This window comes from Lolium rigidum, chromosome 2, assembly GCF_022539505.1.
Source record: "Lolium rigidum isolate FL_2022 chromosome 2, APGP_CSIRO_Lrig_0.1, whole genome shotgun sequence".
Classification (NCBI taxonomy): domain Eukaryota; kingdom Viridiplantae; phylum Streptophyta; class Magnoliopsida; order Poales; family Poaceae; genus Lolium; species Lolium rigidum.
Window position 1 is genome coordinate 41,889,571 of NC_061509.1, and position 17,861 is coordinate 41,907,431.

At 46.7% G+C, this 17,861-nt stretch overlaps 1 protein-coding gene across 1 annotated transcript; it reads right to left on the reverse strand.

The window, feature by feature from the left end:
• Positions 1–5,875: 5,875 nt before the first annotated feature.
• Positions 5,876–8,090, reverse strand: LOC124686315 (transcription factor TDR). Its single transcript, XM_047220283.1, has 6 exons — positions 7,933–8,090; positions 7,729–7,833; positions 7,479–7,632; positions 6,772–7,284; positions 6,213–6,680; positions 5,876–6,139 (listed from the first exon to the last, which is right to left on the reverse strand). The coding sequence occupies exons 1-6, from the start codon at positions 8,088–8,090 to the stop codon at positions 5,876–5,878; spliced, it is 1,662 nt and encodes a 553-aa protein (XP_047076239.1).
• Between the last annotated feature and the right edge of the window lie 9,771 nt (positions 8,091–17,861).

A 17,861-nucleotide genomic window follows, 5' to 3' on the forward strand; every position in this document is an offset into this window, starting at 1 on the left:
TTATGGTCGAGCACCACAAAAGAATGGCTTATTTCTGTTAGATCTCGATAGTAGTGATACGCATATACATAACATTGATGCTAAGCTGAATTAAATTGAATGATAATTCTACTTATATGTGGCACTCGTCGTCTTGGTCATATTGGAGTGAAACGCATGAAGAAACTCCATACCGATGGATTACTAGAATCACTTGACTTTGAGTCACTTGATAGATGCGAAGCATGTCCGATGGGAAAAATGACTAAGACTCCATTTTCGGTATGATGGAGCGAGCTACCGACTTATTGGAAATCATACATACCGATGTGTGCGGACCAATGAGCGTAGCATCGCGCGGTGGTTATCGTTATGTTCTAACCTTCACGGATGATCCGAGTAGATATGGGTATATCTATTTCATGAAACATAAATCCGAAACTTTCGAGAAGTTTAAGGAATTCCAAAGTGAAGTAGAAAATCAACGTAACAAGAAGATTAAATTTCTACGATCTGATCGTGGAGGTGAATATCTGAGTTATGAGTTTGGCATGCATTTAAAGAAATGCGGAATACTTTCACAATTGACACCGCCGGGAACACCACAACGAAACGGTGTGTCCGAACGTCGTAATCGAACTCTCTTAGATATGGTTCGTTCTATGATGTCTCTTATCGATTTGCCGTTATCTTTTTGGAGTTATGCATTAGAGACAGCCGCATTCACTTTAAATAGAGCACCATCAAAATCCGTAGAAACGACACCGTATGAATTATGGTTTAATAAGAAACCTAAGTCGTCGTTCCTGAAAGTTTGGGGTTGCGAAGCTTATGTAAAAAAGTTACAACCGGACAAGCTAGAACCCAAAGCGGAGAAATGCGTCTTCATAGGATACCCTAAGGAAACTATAGGGTACACTTTCTATCACGGATCCGAAGGCAAAATCTTTGTTGCTAAGAACGGAACCTTTCTTGAGAAAGAATTTCTCACTAAAGAAGTGACTGGAAGAAAAGTAGAACTCGATGAGATTGATGAATCTATACTCGTTGATCGAGTAGCGCAGCATCGGAAGTTGTACTGTACCGCCTACACCGGCAACAGAGGAAGCAAATGATAATGATCATGAAACTTCGAACGAGGAAACTATCGAACCTCGCAGATCGACAAGGGAACGTACCACTCCCGATTGGTTTGATCCTTGTCTAAATGTCATGATTGTGGATAACAATGATGAGGACCTCGCGACGTATGAAGAAGCGATGATGAGCCCAGATTCCAACAAATGGCAAGAAGCCATGAAATCCGAAATGGGATCCATGTATGATAACAAAGTATGGACTTTGGTAGACTTACTCGAGAGCCGAAAGGCTGTCGAGAATAAATGGATCTTCAAGAGAAAAACAGATGCTGATGGTAATATTACTTGTCTATAAAGCTCGACTTGTCGCAAAGGGTTTCCGACAAATTCAAGGAGTTGACTACGATGAGACTTTCTCACCGGTAGCGAAGCTAAAATCTGTGAGGATTTTGTTAGCAATAGCTGCATTTTTCGATTATGAGATTTGGCAGATGGATGTCAAAACGGCGTTCCTTAATGGAGACATTGAGGAAGAGTTGTATATGGTACAACCCAAAGGTTTTGTCGATCCTAAAAATGCTGACAAAGTATGCAAACTTCAGCGTTCAATCTATGGACTCGAAGCAAGCATCAAGAAGTTGGAACCGACGCTTTGATAAGGTGATCAAAGACTTCGGGTTTATACGAGTGTCATGGAGAGGCCTGTATTTACAAGAAAGTGAGTGGGAGCTCAGTAGCATTCTTGATATTATATGTAGATGACATATTATTGATCGGGAATGATATAGAACTATTAAGCGAGTGTTAAGGGTTATTTGAATAATAGTTTTTCAATGAAAGACCTTGGTGAAGCATCATATATATTAGGCATCAAGATTTATAGAGATAGATCAAGACGCCTAATAGGGCTATCACAGAGTACATATCTGGACAAGATTCTAAAGAAATTTAGAATGGACGAAAGTAAGAAAGGGTTCTTACCTATGTTACTGTGCAAGGTATTGAGTAAGACTCAAGGACCGGCTACGGCAGTAAGAAAGAGAAAGGATGAATAATATCCCCTATGCCTCGGCGAGTAGGATCTATCATGTATGCCATGCTATGTACTAGACCGGATATAGCACATGCTCGTTAGTTTGACTAGCAGATATCAAAGTGATCCAGGAATGGAACATCTGGACAGCGGTCAAGAATATCCCGAAGTACTTGAAAAGAACTAAGGATATGTTTCTTTGTTATGGAGGTGACCAAGAGCTCGTTGTAAACGGTTACACCGATGCAAGTTGGAACACCGATCCTGATGACTCTAAGTCACAATCCGGGTACGTGTTTATATTGAATGGTCGTTGCAGATAAGCTGGGCAAGCTCGAAGCGGTGCACGGTGGCGAAGTCTTCAACGGAATCAGAGTACATAGCGGCTTCGGAGGCTTCATCGAAGCGGTATGGATGAAGAGGTTCATTGTAGAGCTCGGTGTGGTTCCTAGTGCATTGGACCCATTAATCATTTATCGTGATAACATGGGTGCCATCGCCAATGCACAAGAACCAAGGTCACACAAGAGGCTGAAGCATATCAAGCTGCGTTACCACTCGATTCGCGAGTACATCGAAGATGGAGAAGTAAAGATTTGCAAAGTACACACTGATCCGAATGTAGCGAGATCCGTTGACTAAAGCTCTCCCTAGGGCAAAGCATGACCAACACCTGAATGCCATGGGTGTTAGGTATATTACTATGTAATCTAGATTATTGACTCTAGTGCAAGTGGGAGACTCGAAGGAGATATGCCCTAGAGGCAATAATAAAGTGGTTATTATTTATATCTTTATGTTTATGATAAATGTTTATATATCATGCTAGAATTGTATTAACCGAAACATTAGTACATGTGTGATATGTAGACAACAAGAAGTCCCTAGTATGCCTCTTAAACTAGCTTGTTGATTAATGGATGATTAGTTTCATAATCATGAACATTGGATGTTATTAATAACAAGGTTATATCATTATATGAATGATGTAATGGACACACCCAATTAAGCGTAGCATAAGATCTCGTCATTAAGTTATTTGCTATAAGCTTTCGATTCATAGTTACCTAGTCCTTATGACCATGAGATCATGTAAATCACTTATACTCGGAAAGGTACTTTGATTACACCAAACACCACTGCGTAAATGGGTGGCTATAAAGGTGGGATTAAGTATCCGGAAAGTATGAGTTGAGGCATATGGATCAATAGTGGGATTTGTCCATCCCGATGACGGATAGATATACTCGGGCCCTCTCGGTGGAATGTCGTCTAATGTCTTGCAAGCATATGAATGAGTTCATAAGAGACCACATACCACGGTACGAGTAAAGAGTACTTGTCGGAGACGAGGTTGAACAAGGTATAGAGTGATACCGAAGATCAAACCTCGGACAAGTAAAATATCGCGAGACAAAGGGAATTGGTAATGTATGTGAATGGTTCATTCGATCACTAAAGTCATCGTTGAATATGTGGGAGCCATTATGGATCTCCGGATCCCGCTATTGGTTATTGGTCGAGTGAGTACTCAACCATGTCCGCATAGTTCTCGAACCGTAGGGTGACACACTTAAAGTTGGATGTTGAAATGGTAGTTCTTGAATATGGAATGAAGTTGGAATATTTGTTTGGAGTCCCGGATGTGATCCCGGACATCACGAGGAGTTCCGAATGGTCCGGAGAATAAGATTCATATATAGGATGTCATTTTATGTGAATAAAATGTCGCGGAAGGTTCTATGGAAGGTTCTAGAAGGTTCTAGAAAAGTCCGGAAGAAACCACCAAGGAAGGTGGAGTCCACAAGGGACTCCACCTCCATGGCCGGCCAGCCCTAGTGGGGGTGGAGTCCCAAGTGGACTCCACCATAGGGGCCGGCCACCCCCACATGGGAGGTGGGAATCCCACCTTTGGGTGGGAGTCCTAGTTGGGCTAGGTTTGCCCCCTCCTATGGAAGGTTTTGGTTTCGGGTCTTATTCGAAGACTTGGACACCAACACTTGGGATCCACCTATATAATGAGGGGCCAAGGGAGGGGGCCGGCCACCCCAAAGACCATAGCTTGGCCGCCCCCCTTGAGTGGCCGGCTACCCTCTCCCAAACCCTAGCTTTGCTCCTCCACTTCATATTGCCCGGTTTGCTTAGCGAAGCTCCGCCGGACTTCTACACCGCTACCGACACCACGCCGTCGTGCTGTCGGATTCAAGAGGAGCTACTACTTCCGCTGCCCGCCGGAACGGGAGGTGGACGTCGTCTTCATCAACAACCGAACGTGTGACCGAGTACGGAGGTGCTGCCCGTTCGTGGCGCCGGAACCGATCGTGATCAAGATCTTCTACGCGCTTTTGCAAGCGGCAAGTGAACGTCTACCGCAGCAACAAGAGCCTCATCTTGTAGGCTTTGGAATCTCTTCAAGGGTGAGACTCGATACCCCCTCGTTGCTACCGTCTTCTAGATTGCATCTTGGCTTGGATTGCGTGTTCGCGGTAGGAAAATTTTTGTTTTCTATGCAACGTTATCCTACACTCATCTGCATGAGTGTTACCCATAAATCTCCAAACAAGAGAACCATGGATGACACCATACTCTATATTTATTGAAAAACCACTCGATAAGGCATACATGATGATGCTCTAAGAGCTTTTCAAGCACTAGGATAATCAATGACTAAGTGATAAAAGCACACTCAACCAGAAAAAAAAACATGACTAGATGCAATGTGATATAATAAAAAGCATTAAAAGACTAGGTGGAACTCCGCCAAGCTTGGAATGTTGTTGTAGGTTTGTTCACTTCAATGCCTTCAGGAATTATTTCTCGGTGTTGTTTCTGATCTTATTCAGTGCTTCATGCATCTTCCTGTTGATATCAAATTGTTCTGCAAGTTTGGCCTTGTAGCGCTCGATATCTTCTTCAAGCGTTGCAATAGTTTCCATGCAGACCGAGATGTTCGTTTGCATCCCTTTCACATATTTTATGTTGGCCGCCTCTTCATAATCCTGGAACAATTGAACATGAGGGCAGGAACCGATGAGTGTTCTTCCTCATTATCAATTAATCAGTGGAGAAGATCAATCCTTGCTAGAAGGTCTTTGTCCACCGGGCTCTTGAATCTTGGTCCTTCGAGCTCTGGCATCTCCTTTGCACCTTCTTCATACTTTGCCCACCAATAGTCCTTCCCTGTGACTTCATCTCCCCCTCCTTGTGGTTCCAGACTGAGATCTCCACTCATCTGTCGAGATGCTAACCCTAATTCATCCCAATCATGTACTGATCCTGATCATTTTGTGTTTTAAACAAGAGCGAAAATTTTCCCCATACTTTTTAAGATGAATGCCAAATCCTAGTTCTACCCTTCGGTGTCCTAGAAACCCAGGATGTTACAGAAAACTGGCTCATTGGACACACCCAAAATCGGCAAAGCAACCAGAATTTGGTCACATGCACATGGATTGCAATTTGCAATTGAATTGTATATTTTAAATTGATTTTTCCCCTATGGCACTAAATATATTTCAGTTGCACTATGGTTGCACGTGATTTTTGTCTCTGGGTTGAACCCAAAGTAAGCTAATTCTAGTTCGTGCATAGCTATGCAGACAGATCAAAATAGTACTACAGTACTTACAAAACATGAACAATTTAATGAAAGTTCGCAGTCCTCAAATAAATGTGACTTTTTAACCGTTCAAGTATGAACGAAGGAGGGAAGAGAGATTCAAGAATGTATCCAGAAGTTTAATTTGACACTCGATCACACAATTAGTTGGACTACTCTCTTCCATCAATCCATGGCGAGGTACTGCAGATGCTGGTGATGATATCCTCCCAGCACCTGGTGCTGCAGCTGGTAGTGATCCCCCGGTCCTGCTGGCATTGCCTGCCCGTCCATGCCGTCGAGCTTCGGGTCCATCGGCGTCATCGTCGGTGGCGGCGGCGGCAGCGGGGACGACCATGGGCCGCCGCCGCCGCCGTACATCTCCCGCGTCACCTCCAGCAGCGAGTCCCTCACCCTGTCCGCCGGCACCGCTACCTCGTTGTCCCTCATCTGCACGCCATAAGTTAAACCATCAGCGACCGAGCTGCTGCATGGCAAACGCCAGAGAGTGAGCGGGACGTACGACGGCGCGGAAGACGTTGAGAACGAGCTTGTTGTAGGAGGTGACATTGACGTTGGTGACCTGGAGGCCGAGGGCGGCGATCTCGTCCATGATGCGGACGAAGCGGCCGGACTTGTGGGAGCACAGCACCTGGAGGAAGAACTCGTTCCCCTCCACCTGCCGCACCTCCACCTGCGGCTCCATGTCGTGGTCCTCCGCCTCCTCCTCCTCCTTTTCCTCCTCCTCCTTCCCTCGGGGACGCTTGCTTCCGGAGCAGAACGGCGGCTGCTGCTGCGGCGAGTCCTCGCCGTTGTCAAGACCCGGAGGCGGGTGGTCGTCCAGGAGAACGTCGGGGGCCTTGCTGTCGCTGTGGCCGGGCGGTGGCGCTGGCGGGTTCGGATCTTCCAGCTCGTCCTGCAGATCTTTCACCTGCTTCTGCAGCCCCACGATGTAGTCGATCGCGTCCCCGAGGATCGAAGCCCGGTCCATCTGCCGCCGCCATGGATTTTTCAATTTTGAGCTATGGAACAGCCAAAAATGGTCCATGGCGGCGGCGGCCATGGACGACGATGGTGGTTACCTTGGTTATGTTGGGGACGAGGGACCGGAGCTTGTAGAGGCGGTCGTTGAGCTTCTTTCGCCGCTTCCGTTCCGCCACCAGGTTCTTGCACTGCTGCTTCTTCCCGCCTCTCTGCGGCTCGCCGTCTACGCCGTCGTCGTCTTGGTCCCCAAGCTGCATCTCGCTCCCTTCCGACCCTGAGTCCGCCGCCCTCCCCACGCCGCCGTGCAGCTGCTGCTGATGGTGCTCCTGCGCCGCCATCGACGGCGGCTCGCTGCTCTCTGCCGCCGCGTACTGCCACCCCACACCTGCCGCTCCGTCGTCCTGCACAGCTCCCAGGAACGGCTCGCCGCTCCCGCCGGCGCCGCCCCCATCGAACAGGTTGAGTGACGCCGCGGCGTACATCCGCCCAGTGTCTGCTGTCGCCGCGGTCGCGTCCCACGCGTACCCCGGCGCCTCCGCCGCCTCCTGCCACCCCTGCCCGCCGCCGCACTGCGCCATGACAAGCTCCGCCATCTGCTGCTCCTCCGGCATCTGCATTAATTACACCGATGATCATCCGCCGCAAGTTAGGCGCATATATATACGCATCATCCAAACGCAAAGGCTGTTGCGTGCGGTGCACCGCGAAGCCGGTGCCACCGCCGCCGGAGCGACGGCTCACGCGAACGGCGTGCGCCTTAACTACCTCTATCAAAACTAACTGATATAACCACACACGCACGTACGTATCTCGAGGCGAAGAGCTCGACGAGCCCGCCGGCGACTGGGACGAGGAGGCGCGTCCTCTCGCCGCCGCCCGTAGCATCGTAACCCGGTCCCGACGTCGCGCCGCTGCTCTGCCAGATCGGCTGGTTCGACAGCAAGGCCTGTGCGTGCATCCTGATCATCATCCGAACAATTTCAATAGTCAGAGCTCCGACCAGAATCAACGGCGGCGACCGACATGGCAGGCGCCGAGGAAGAAGAATCAATTACCCAATAGAGGAGGAGTCGAGCGAGATGGAAGAAGGAAGGTCGCCGAGCGCCGCGACATGGGCCTCGAACTCCACGCTGCAGCAGAACCCCGTCATCTCCAAGAACCTGCCATGGATCCATCCCCACCACCATCACCATGATCCATCATCATCAAGCTCTGGCAGCAAGAATCATACGAACAACTGAACACATACAAGTACATACCGCTGGTCAGGGGAGAGTCGCCAGTAGATGCAGTAGTCCCAGCCGTGGGCGCCGCCGACGAGCGGCCTCAGTGCGGCCTCCACCGTGGCGCCTCCATGGCCATGAACAGCTGCAGCAATGCCGATGCTCTGATGGTGATGATCTCCTCCTCCTCCCATGGCAGCTCAGCACAAGCGACGATCGCCTTGTCCTAAGATCGGGTGAGTGAACTGGTGAGTGACAGAATCAAATGCAGGGTGCAGCTGCAGTTCTGCTGTCAGGAATCAGGGACAGGATTTGTCGATGTCACCACTGTAAGAAACTTCAGGTCACGTACGATTGCACACGCCCACTTTATAGTACTACTAGTGCATGCATCACGGTGATGATGATGATCATCATCAAGCAGAGGATTAAGACCAAGTGTGAACTAGCTAGTAACAAAATTACAGTAACCTATACTGCCGGATGTCATGCCTGTTTTCGGACGGGAACAGAAGGAAAGCTACCTTTCAGCAGGCCTGCCGGCGATGGACCGATCGATCGATCGGAACCGCCGCGACGAAAGCAATTGCTAACTGAAGAATCATCTCAACTGCAGGCTGCAAGGGGGCTGTTGCATCGTCAGTATATGCACTATCTTCAGAAACGCAATTTCTGAATGGTGAAAAACTCACAATTAACATGAACGGTTCTTTTCTTTTATCGATCGCCCCACACCGGTATCATCGCCGCCGCAGAGGCTGTTACGAGTAGGTGGGATGCAACAAAGGTGTGAGGTATTTCAAAATTTACCTCCTGGTAATTAATTCAATTAAACTGTGATGACAACAAACTTACACAGTGCAAATGATGTTGTTAAATTAACCTGTACTATATTAAACAAGTTGCATTTCTGATGAGCTAATCAAGGCCAGTTTTGTTATGAAAGGTATGTCATGGGAATGCAATGTGCACACTGCCACTTTCTCATGATCCAGTTAGGGAAATGACACTAATGGCATGTGTTTTAGTGAAGAGGCAGCTAAGAGCCCTATGATCTGGTAGGGGCAAGCATGTAATTTCATTCAGAGATAAGAGCTGGACAGGGGTGACATAGGAGGTTGTTTGCATCGGCAAGGGGCTTAGCTGGTGAAGATATCTGCTGACGAAATGTGTTACTGTACCGTCCTTCTCTCTCTCACACACAGTTCATCATGATCATTATGTAAAAGGACAGACACAACAGAATAGCAAAAAGGAAAAGGGAATGGGTGGATGGAATTCTCGGAGCAGAATTATTAGCATCATCAGGCATAGAATGTACTGACAGCAGTGTGATTAGAACCATGATCTTTGTTTGCCTGGGTTTTTTTGGCAATGCGAAAACTCCCCGATTTCTATTATCGGAAATAGACAGGTTCTTACAAGTTGTGACAGAAAGCTTGATTGCTACATGTATGAAATAGCTGTGTGGCAGTTTAGATGCTGGGCTCTTCGGAGACCGTATTTTTCAAAACAGGAAATCATTTGAATTTTCATTTTTTTTGAAATAAATGCCAGTCAAGATGTGTTCCGCATCCCGGAAAGTTGGTTAACATACATTTTCATTTGGAATTCTAGGCACGAAGTATACGGACAACAGCATGATTTTTTGAATCATACAAAATCAGTATGATTAGGACAAAGAACTTTGCTTGTTGTTTATTTAGAAATGCAAAAACACCCTGGTTTCCGTCACCGGAAATGATAGGCTCTTACAAGTAGTGACAGAAAGCTTAATTGCTAATCATATGAAGTGACATCCTTTCTTTTGATGAAAGAGTATTGCTTCGGTACACTCTCCCCTAGCCAGTAACTTGGTCATCGAAAGGGAGCTTTCGAGCTTGAATTTGGTTATCATGTTTGTTTCGTCTAATGTCCAATGGAGTGCCCCAAATCTTCCATAGACACCCCAATACCTATCATTTCAGAGTTTGTTCAATGATCTTATCAGTTGGGGTTTTATTTTTGGAAAAACGTGGATCGAAAAAGTCCAATTCTGATTTTTTTTATTCGATCGGTACTGGATCAAAACTCTTGATCAAGTGTAACACATTTTATGATATGATCCAGAGGCTGGGAATATGATCTTTCTGTTATGAAAACATGAAAAAGGTAACAGATTCCATAGCACCTTCCGACACAGGAACACTAGACTGAGTTGAGAGCTCTGCAAAAACTGCACTCTGATGCATGGCTGTATTCGGGTGCTTTCCTCCATTGCAGTCAGTGCTACTGATAGTGCAAGACTGTCCAAAAATTTTGTTTCTTCTCTCGATTGCGTTCAGTGCTTTATATGTTTGTCCCAGATTTGTTCCACAGTTCTCTGCTTATCTGCTGATAACTGAAGAAGATGCCAAAAGAGCATCATAAGATTTCAATTCACTTAATTTTGTGCTGTTCTAGAAATCAGAGTAGCCATCGTCTCATTTGCACATGAAATTTACTATTATCCATGGCAGACAGTCGTATAAGATACAGGGAGTTTTATATTGATGGATAATGCTTAGCTGCTAGAAAAAGTATTGCAACAGTAGGTCAGTGTCTGAACTCAAACACTGATGTCTTTGGTACAGAAAATCTGAAGGTCTGAACCGACCGAAGGGTTCAAACTTATTTTCATTTTTTTTTGTTTTGTAGGATCAATTGGCATCCTTCTTTCTTTGCATCACACTCCGTGAGGCCTAGGCCAGCATCAGCTATGTAGCTTTAGCGATATCATGGTGACCATCTTCTAATTCAAATGCGACTTTTGTCGAAAACCATTCAGTGACAATAAGGTCGTGCGAGTGACTTGATGTCCTTGCAGCAGAACACGTTTATTAGATAACAGGCCAAAAGGCCTGACATTAAATTAATAACGTCTTGAACGGCGATAACATACATGGTGCTAAACCCAGCTTACAAGGACGCACACCACACACACCGAAACTATCAAGGAAGCTACAACAGAAATCGCAAATAGCGGGCACGACTATTACGAAGACTACGCAAGGTCGGGGCAAAGACTGGACAACAACAATATCAGGCCGGAGCTCACCTAAAGAGCAAGCAATCGAACACGCACACCGTCGACAGACCTCCCCGTCGCAAACAACACCACCAGAAGCCAACCACCACCAGGAGCCGACCAAAGCTGCCCACAAACCAACATGCAGCACCAAGAAAACTCGACGCAGGGTAGAGCCCAAAGCAAACTTTGCCGAAAGCGCTACGCAGGGGTACAGCCGAACACGTAAGTACATTTTTTTCGAAAAAGAACACGTAAGTACATGCAAGTGCTAATATGTGATTTGAAAAGGCTGAATGTCTCTTCTTTCCACAGCAATGTACTCAGGCATATTTCTTCAATTTAAAGTCTTATATGGATTTTCACTCTTTCTTTTATGCACATTTTGGAGTTAACTTTTTTTATCTATAATATCTATAAAGTTGATCCCCAGTATGTGTATTTAATGTTTGCAAGCTGCTACCACAATGAGCCACATCACCAAAAATAGTCCGAGCCATTTGATCAAATTTAGACGGACTAGATATTCTACAAGATCACGTATAACAATCCTGTCAAACGTTGATTAGCCTGCACAACGCAACGTTTGTTGTGATCCCACCGAGAAACCAAAAGACAGACCCTGTTCCTCTCCCCTACTTGGTCATCTCCAGTTCTCGAGCAGTCCTCTTCTCCTGCATATGTGCGAGGAAATTAATTGGGGCACCCATTTCGTGTAGGCAGCCGAACGGACATATTGGTGCTGATAAAGACCTTGCTCCCCTGAAGTACGCATCATATGCATCGTTCGGCCTACACGCTTGGGCTTCCACGCGACCAGCGTTCATCAGGCTGCAACCCCGTTGCTGTGGGGCTCCTTGAGAGACATCGCCTCCCTCTTCTGCACCTTCTCTACCTCAATTCACATGCCGTCGATGCTACTTCTCTCTATTCTTCTCTTGCAGATTAATTTTGTCTGGACTATCTTTTCCTGCAGATTGATTTTGTTTGGACTTTCTTCTCTTGCAAATTAGTTTTCTCTAGCCTTTCTAGATGTCTCCAGCTCCACTAGCGTGGGAAGTGGTTATACTTCTTTTGTTCTGACCAGCAAGTATATTGATTTGGTGGATGGAGCCTACATGTTTGATTGTTTCCGATGGATAATGTTGTTGTTTTACGTTTTTTCCTTGCAGATGGGAGGCGGAGGCTATCTCTTGAATCCTACAATTGTATGCTGCTAGGTGAAGAAGAAGTTGATCACATGCTCATCTTATGATTTGAACTATATATGTCATGCTCTTTACTGTAAAATTTAATCATAGATGTTACTGTGAATCTGAAGAAACCAAAAGCCCTATTCCTGATTCAGATCCTCTATTATGCGCAGTTGAAGACCGAGAACAATTTGACATAAAGGATTAAAAGATATTAATCATTTGTTGCCATGTTGTCTATTTTTTCTTTCCTACTACCAAGGTAGGATCACCAGACCAGCCACGGACCGTTTCGTCCTGGGCTCCCGCGAGTCCCAGGGCGAAACCCTAAATCGCGCCGCCAGCGACCTCCCTCCTCCTCCCCTGCCTCGCCGCCGCCAGAGGGCGTCACCGGGCAAAGCCTGGGTGGCGTCGGCGGCGGCGGGACGTCCTCTCCCCTTCTCGCGGTGATGGCGGCGCGGGCGGCATCGGCGCTTGGAGGCGTGACGCTGGGCGGGGGGCGTGGCGGCGCGGCCGTTCTGCGGCGGCGTGGTGGCTCTGCGGGCTCTTCGGACGCCGGGGCGGCGGCCCTGGGTGGAGAGGCGGCGCTGGCTTTGCGGCAAGCAGCGCGCGCAGGTGCTGGCCGTCTCCTTGGCCGTGGGGACGGCGAGGAGACGACGGGTGCTGGCCGTGGAGCTCGGGCTGCTCGTCAGCTTCGGCTCCAGATCTGAAGTGGACGCCTCCCTGGACGGGCGCTGCAGGCTGGTGCTGCCGCCCAGTAGCTTCTTGCTGCCGGATCTGGCACCCAGCTTGGTGTTGGAGGTGGGACAAGGACCGGGAGAAATCCCTGGCTCGTCTCGGCAGCCACAACGGCGGCGACGCCTGTGGGCGCCGCTCTCCTCCCTAGAGGCGCTGTTGAGGTACTCTTCCCTTCCCTCCCGCCCCTCTACTAACCCGGGAGAAATCCCAAATCCTCTGGATTGAGCGGCAGCGGCGTCGTGGGCGTCGTCACCTTCCTGAAGGTGCCGTTTTTGGGTGAGAGGGGTGAGGGTTTGTTCCAGCTATGGTTGTTCAGCGCTGAAGAGGGGACCTTGGTGATGGCCGGGGCCCTTCTTCATCGCAGCTTCTTCATCAACGACGACACCAAGCAGCTTTTCTCTTCGTGGGTGATTCCGTGTTCGTGGCAAAGCTTCTGTTGGGGAGCGGTGAAGTACAGTGGCAAGGTTGGCTTCTGGTTCGTGTGGTAGCCTGGTCCTGGTTCATCTTCTTTGCTCTAGGGTGAGCGGCTCCATGGCCGACGGTTCGGCGCCCTCCGAGCCAGGGCGAGGGGGCAGGGGCCCTTTTCGGCTATGGAAGAGGATGATCAGGCAATGGTTGCCTCCTGGAGCAGTCGTAGGCTCTTCTCACCGCACTGGCCGCTTCTCCCGAAGATTGGCGGCGTCGCTAACCTGGTGCTCCTCTCGCGGCTGAGAGCGTCGTCAACTTCTTGTTGTTCTTTCTTGTTTCTACCTTTTGTTTGCAGTTTGTTCGCGTTGTTGTAAGCTGTTCACAGCATCTTGTACTTGCCGTTATGGCCTTATTAATTTAAGGCAGGGCTACGGCCTAATGTTTAAAAGGTAGGATCACCAGGCTTTCGTTCATTCTCTTTTATACGACTGAGAAAGGATGAATCAAGAACTTCAATGTTGCTAGGTAACACATTTTTTGAGTTGTAAGTTCCGGATTTTAGTTAGCTATTTGGCCGATGATTCTAATATGCTTCCATTCAGATGTTTTTTTGCATTAATTATTATGCGTGTGATTTTCAAAGAAAAACATTTGTTCTATGATGTATGTTCGGGAGAAAAAGACCACAGATGATCTCTTTCTAATTTGTACAAGAAAAAGGAAGAACAATCTGACCCAGGACGTTCACAGCCTTTACTTTTAAATCTTGGACAACTACGCCTTTATGTAATGGGTATATGGTCTGAAGCTTTTTGTGGAGCATGTCCGGAAGTTTGGTTGTATCGAACACACTTAAGTCTCTCCAATTTGGGTATCAAAATCTATCTATTGACTATGCATGGATGAAAAATTAGATACTAGCGTTTGAAGCTTTTTTGTGGATATGTCCGGATGTTTGTTGTATTGAACACACTTAAGTTAAGTATCCCCAATTTGGGTATCAAAAGTCTATATATTGGCTTTGCATGGATGAAAAAATCTATCTATAACTGAATCAAGCTATGAGGCTGCCAGCCTGCACAAACTGAACATTCGGATTTCTTGGGTAAGCAATTTTCACAGGCGTCATAAATGTTACAAATGTAGAACTATATATTAAGGTCCTGGAGTTAGTCCACTATATAGTTTTCCACAAACTTTCTCTTCTAACTGCTTTATCTTCACTTAGAAAGATCAAAAAGTTAATGTCCTTTACCAGCTATTTTGTTTGACTTTCGTAGATAATTTTCTTTGTAATTTATATGTACCTGGGTCTATTAAAACATGGTGGTACTACGAAAATAATAGTGGTCTATGGTCCTTCTGTTGGAGATATGTCCAAGAGGCAATAATAAAGTGGTTATTATTATATCTTTGTGTTTACAATAAATGTTTACATCCCATGCTATAATTGTATTAACCGAAAACATTAATACTTGTGTATTGTGTAAACATAAAAGAGTCCCTAGTACGTCTCTTGTTAAACTAGCTTGTTGATTAATAGATGATCATGGTTTCCTGATCATGAACATCGGATGTTGTTAATAACAAGGTTAGTCATTAAGTTCATCTTGCTATAAGTTTTCGATACATAGTAACCTAGTCCTTCGACCATGAGATCATGTAAATCACTTACACCGGATGTGTACTTTGATTACATCGAACGCCACAGCGTAAATCGGTGGTTATAAAGATGGGATTAAGTATTCGGAGAGTATGAGTTGACGCATATGGATCAAGAGTGAGATTTGTCCATCCCGATGACGGATAGATATACTTTGGGCCCTCTCGGTGGAATGACATCTAATTAGCTTGCAAGCATGTGACACGGTCACGAGAGATGACATACCATGATACGAGTAAAGATTACTTATCGGTAACGAGGTTGAACTAGGTATAGAGATACCGATGATCAAACCTCGGACAAGTAAAATATCGCGTGATAAAGGGAATCGGTATCGTATGTTAATGGTTCAATCGATCACTAAGTTATCGCTGAATGTATGGGAGTCGTTACGGATCTCCAGGTCCCGCTATTGGTTATTGATCGGAGAGGAGTCTCGATCATGTCCGCATAGTTCACGAACCATAGGGTGACGCGCTTAAGGTTTGATGTCGTATAAGTAGATTCGGAATATGAGATGGAGACCGAATGTTTTTTGGAGTCTCAGATGGGATCCAGGACATCACGAGGAGGTCCGAAATGGTCCGGAGAATAAGATTCATATAAGGGAAGTTTATTTCTGGGGTTCGGAAAAGTTCGGGATTTTTCCGGTGGAAGACCGAGAAGGTTCTAGAATGTTCCGGAGGGTCCACCAGTGAGCCCATGACCCTGGGAGGGGCACATGAGCCGAGGGGGTGCACCCCAGCCCTAATGGGCTAGGCGCACAGCCCCTCAAGGCCCAGGCCGGCCACCCCTTTAGGGTTTCCCCAAAACCCTAGGGGGAAGACTTGGGGGGAAGATTTCTCCCCCTCCCTTTTGGCCGCCGGCCATAGATGAGATTGGGGCAGTGGGGGGCCACCCCAACCGACCCTCCCCCCTATATAAAGAGGGGAGGAGGCAGGGGCGCAGCCCTCCCTGGTCCATCAACCCTGGCCGCCCCCTCTCTCCTCCACCATACCTCCTGCTCCGGCTTAGGCGAAGCCCTGTAGGACTTCTCCTCCACCACCACCACCACGCCGTCGTGCTGCTGAGATTCCGAGGAGATCTACCACAGCTCCGCTGCCCGCTGGAACGAGGAGAGGAAGGACTTCATCGATACCGTACGTGCGACCAAGTACGGAAGTGCTGCCGGATTGCAGCACCGGAACGATCGACTACATCAACAACGAGATCTGATCTCGTAAGGCTTTGGATCTTCGAGGGTTAGTCTCTCATCTCTCTCGTTGCTTCGGTCTTCATAGATTAGATCTTGGCTTTTCCTAGATTGGATCTTCGTTTTGTTCTTATTCACGGTAGAAATTTTTTGTTTTCAATGCAACGAACCCATCACCTTCGCTAATATCATCGTTAGATAATTTAAGCTCAATCAACTAACTTCTCAACACCGTAGATGGACCTTATTCAGTCCATGCTTACAGGCCGATGGAAGATAAGGTACATGACTGCGGAGTCTCCTTTTTGACTTTCTCGGTACACCATATTTCTTACATAGTTCCCATTAATAAGAACAATTAAGTTTATTGTTTTGTTGGCTATTTTAGAGGGCCATTTGTGGAGCAAACAACTGTTATTAACATGATTTCCCGCCGCAACCTGCGGGGCGTCACCTAGTTAATTTGATGGTTGTGTGCACAGTTGGTGCACGGACCAAGCTGAACTGAACCTCCCATCTATCTGCTACTATATGCACACACAAAAAGTTACGGAGAAGAAAAGATGTATGCTTTCGGAAAATATCAGGGGCAACCGAGCAAGTTGGTGCGGAGTTCGGGTGGAACACCGTCCTCTCAGCATGTCGATCCCTGAAGTACTGCAGTCGGCGCTTGAAGCAGAATTATGTGCGTTAGAGGTAATAGCCAAGACCCAATCATCATGGAGACTGATAATGAAGTCTTGGTGCCTATGGTGATGAGCTCGGGGAAGGATCAAGTGTAGGCCATCTTGTTTCTGAATTCAAGACAATGCTGCGGACAGACCATCAGATCAACGTTGTTAAAACACCTCGTTCACAAAATGTAGCTAGTGATGCCTTAACTGGGTATGGTAGAAACTCTGATAGAACTGATGTTTGGATTGCTTCTGGGCCGGCTCATCCTTAGGAATTGTAATACTCATGTTTAATTATTGTAATTCCTTTTCTCTTGCAAAAAAGTATTATCACGGAAAATTAAAGCGGTTTCCAGTCTATGCAGCAAAGCACACGCAAGAACCAGCAAGGCAGCAGGTACTAGTATATGATTTGGCCTTGAACGGCACATGATTCTTGTAGAGATAAGTCCTTGTTTTCCCTTTCAAAGAGAAACTCCTTTTTTTTTCTTCTTCTTAGAGTAACACTTTCTTTTTAGATAAAAGGCTCAGAAGAGCCCGACCTTGAATTAATAAAGCCTCGATGCTCGTACTTCTTTTTTGCAAAAAAAAAAGGATACTCGTAATTCTTCAGTTCAAAGTCTTATGTTGATATTATCCATTTCCTTTTGTTGATTTCCACGTTAAATTCTTACTGATATTGTGGTCGTGTTCATCTTTCGTTAGTGCAAATGATGACGAGAAAGTTCGGCCGCCGCCTTCCTCCGCGCCGTTGGTTGCTGATGTGAGGATTGCTCTCTCTTCAAGCATTCGAAATGGACCTGAACGGGATCAAGTTCCATGAAGAAGAGCCATCAGAAACGAAAAGGTTTGGCACTTCTCCCACTTGCCCTTTCGGTCAGAATCATGTCCCTTTTATTGGACATTCTACTCGGCAGCCACTCGATTGAACTTTGGGGGGAATATTTGGTGTGATATGTCCCTGTACACAAAAAATATGAACACATACTGCATGAGAATTACGCTACGTTTTCCTTTTCTGTGTCTCCTCCAAGAATCCAATGCCTTTTTC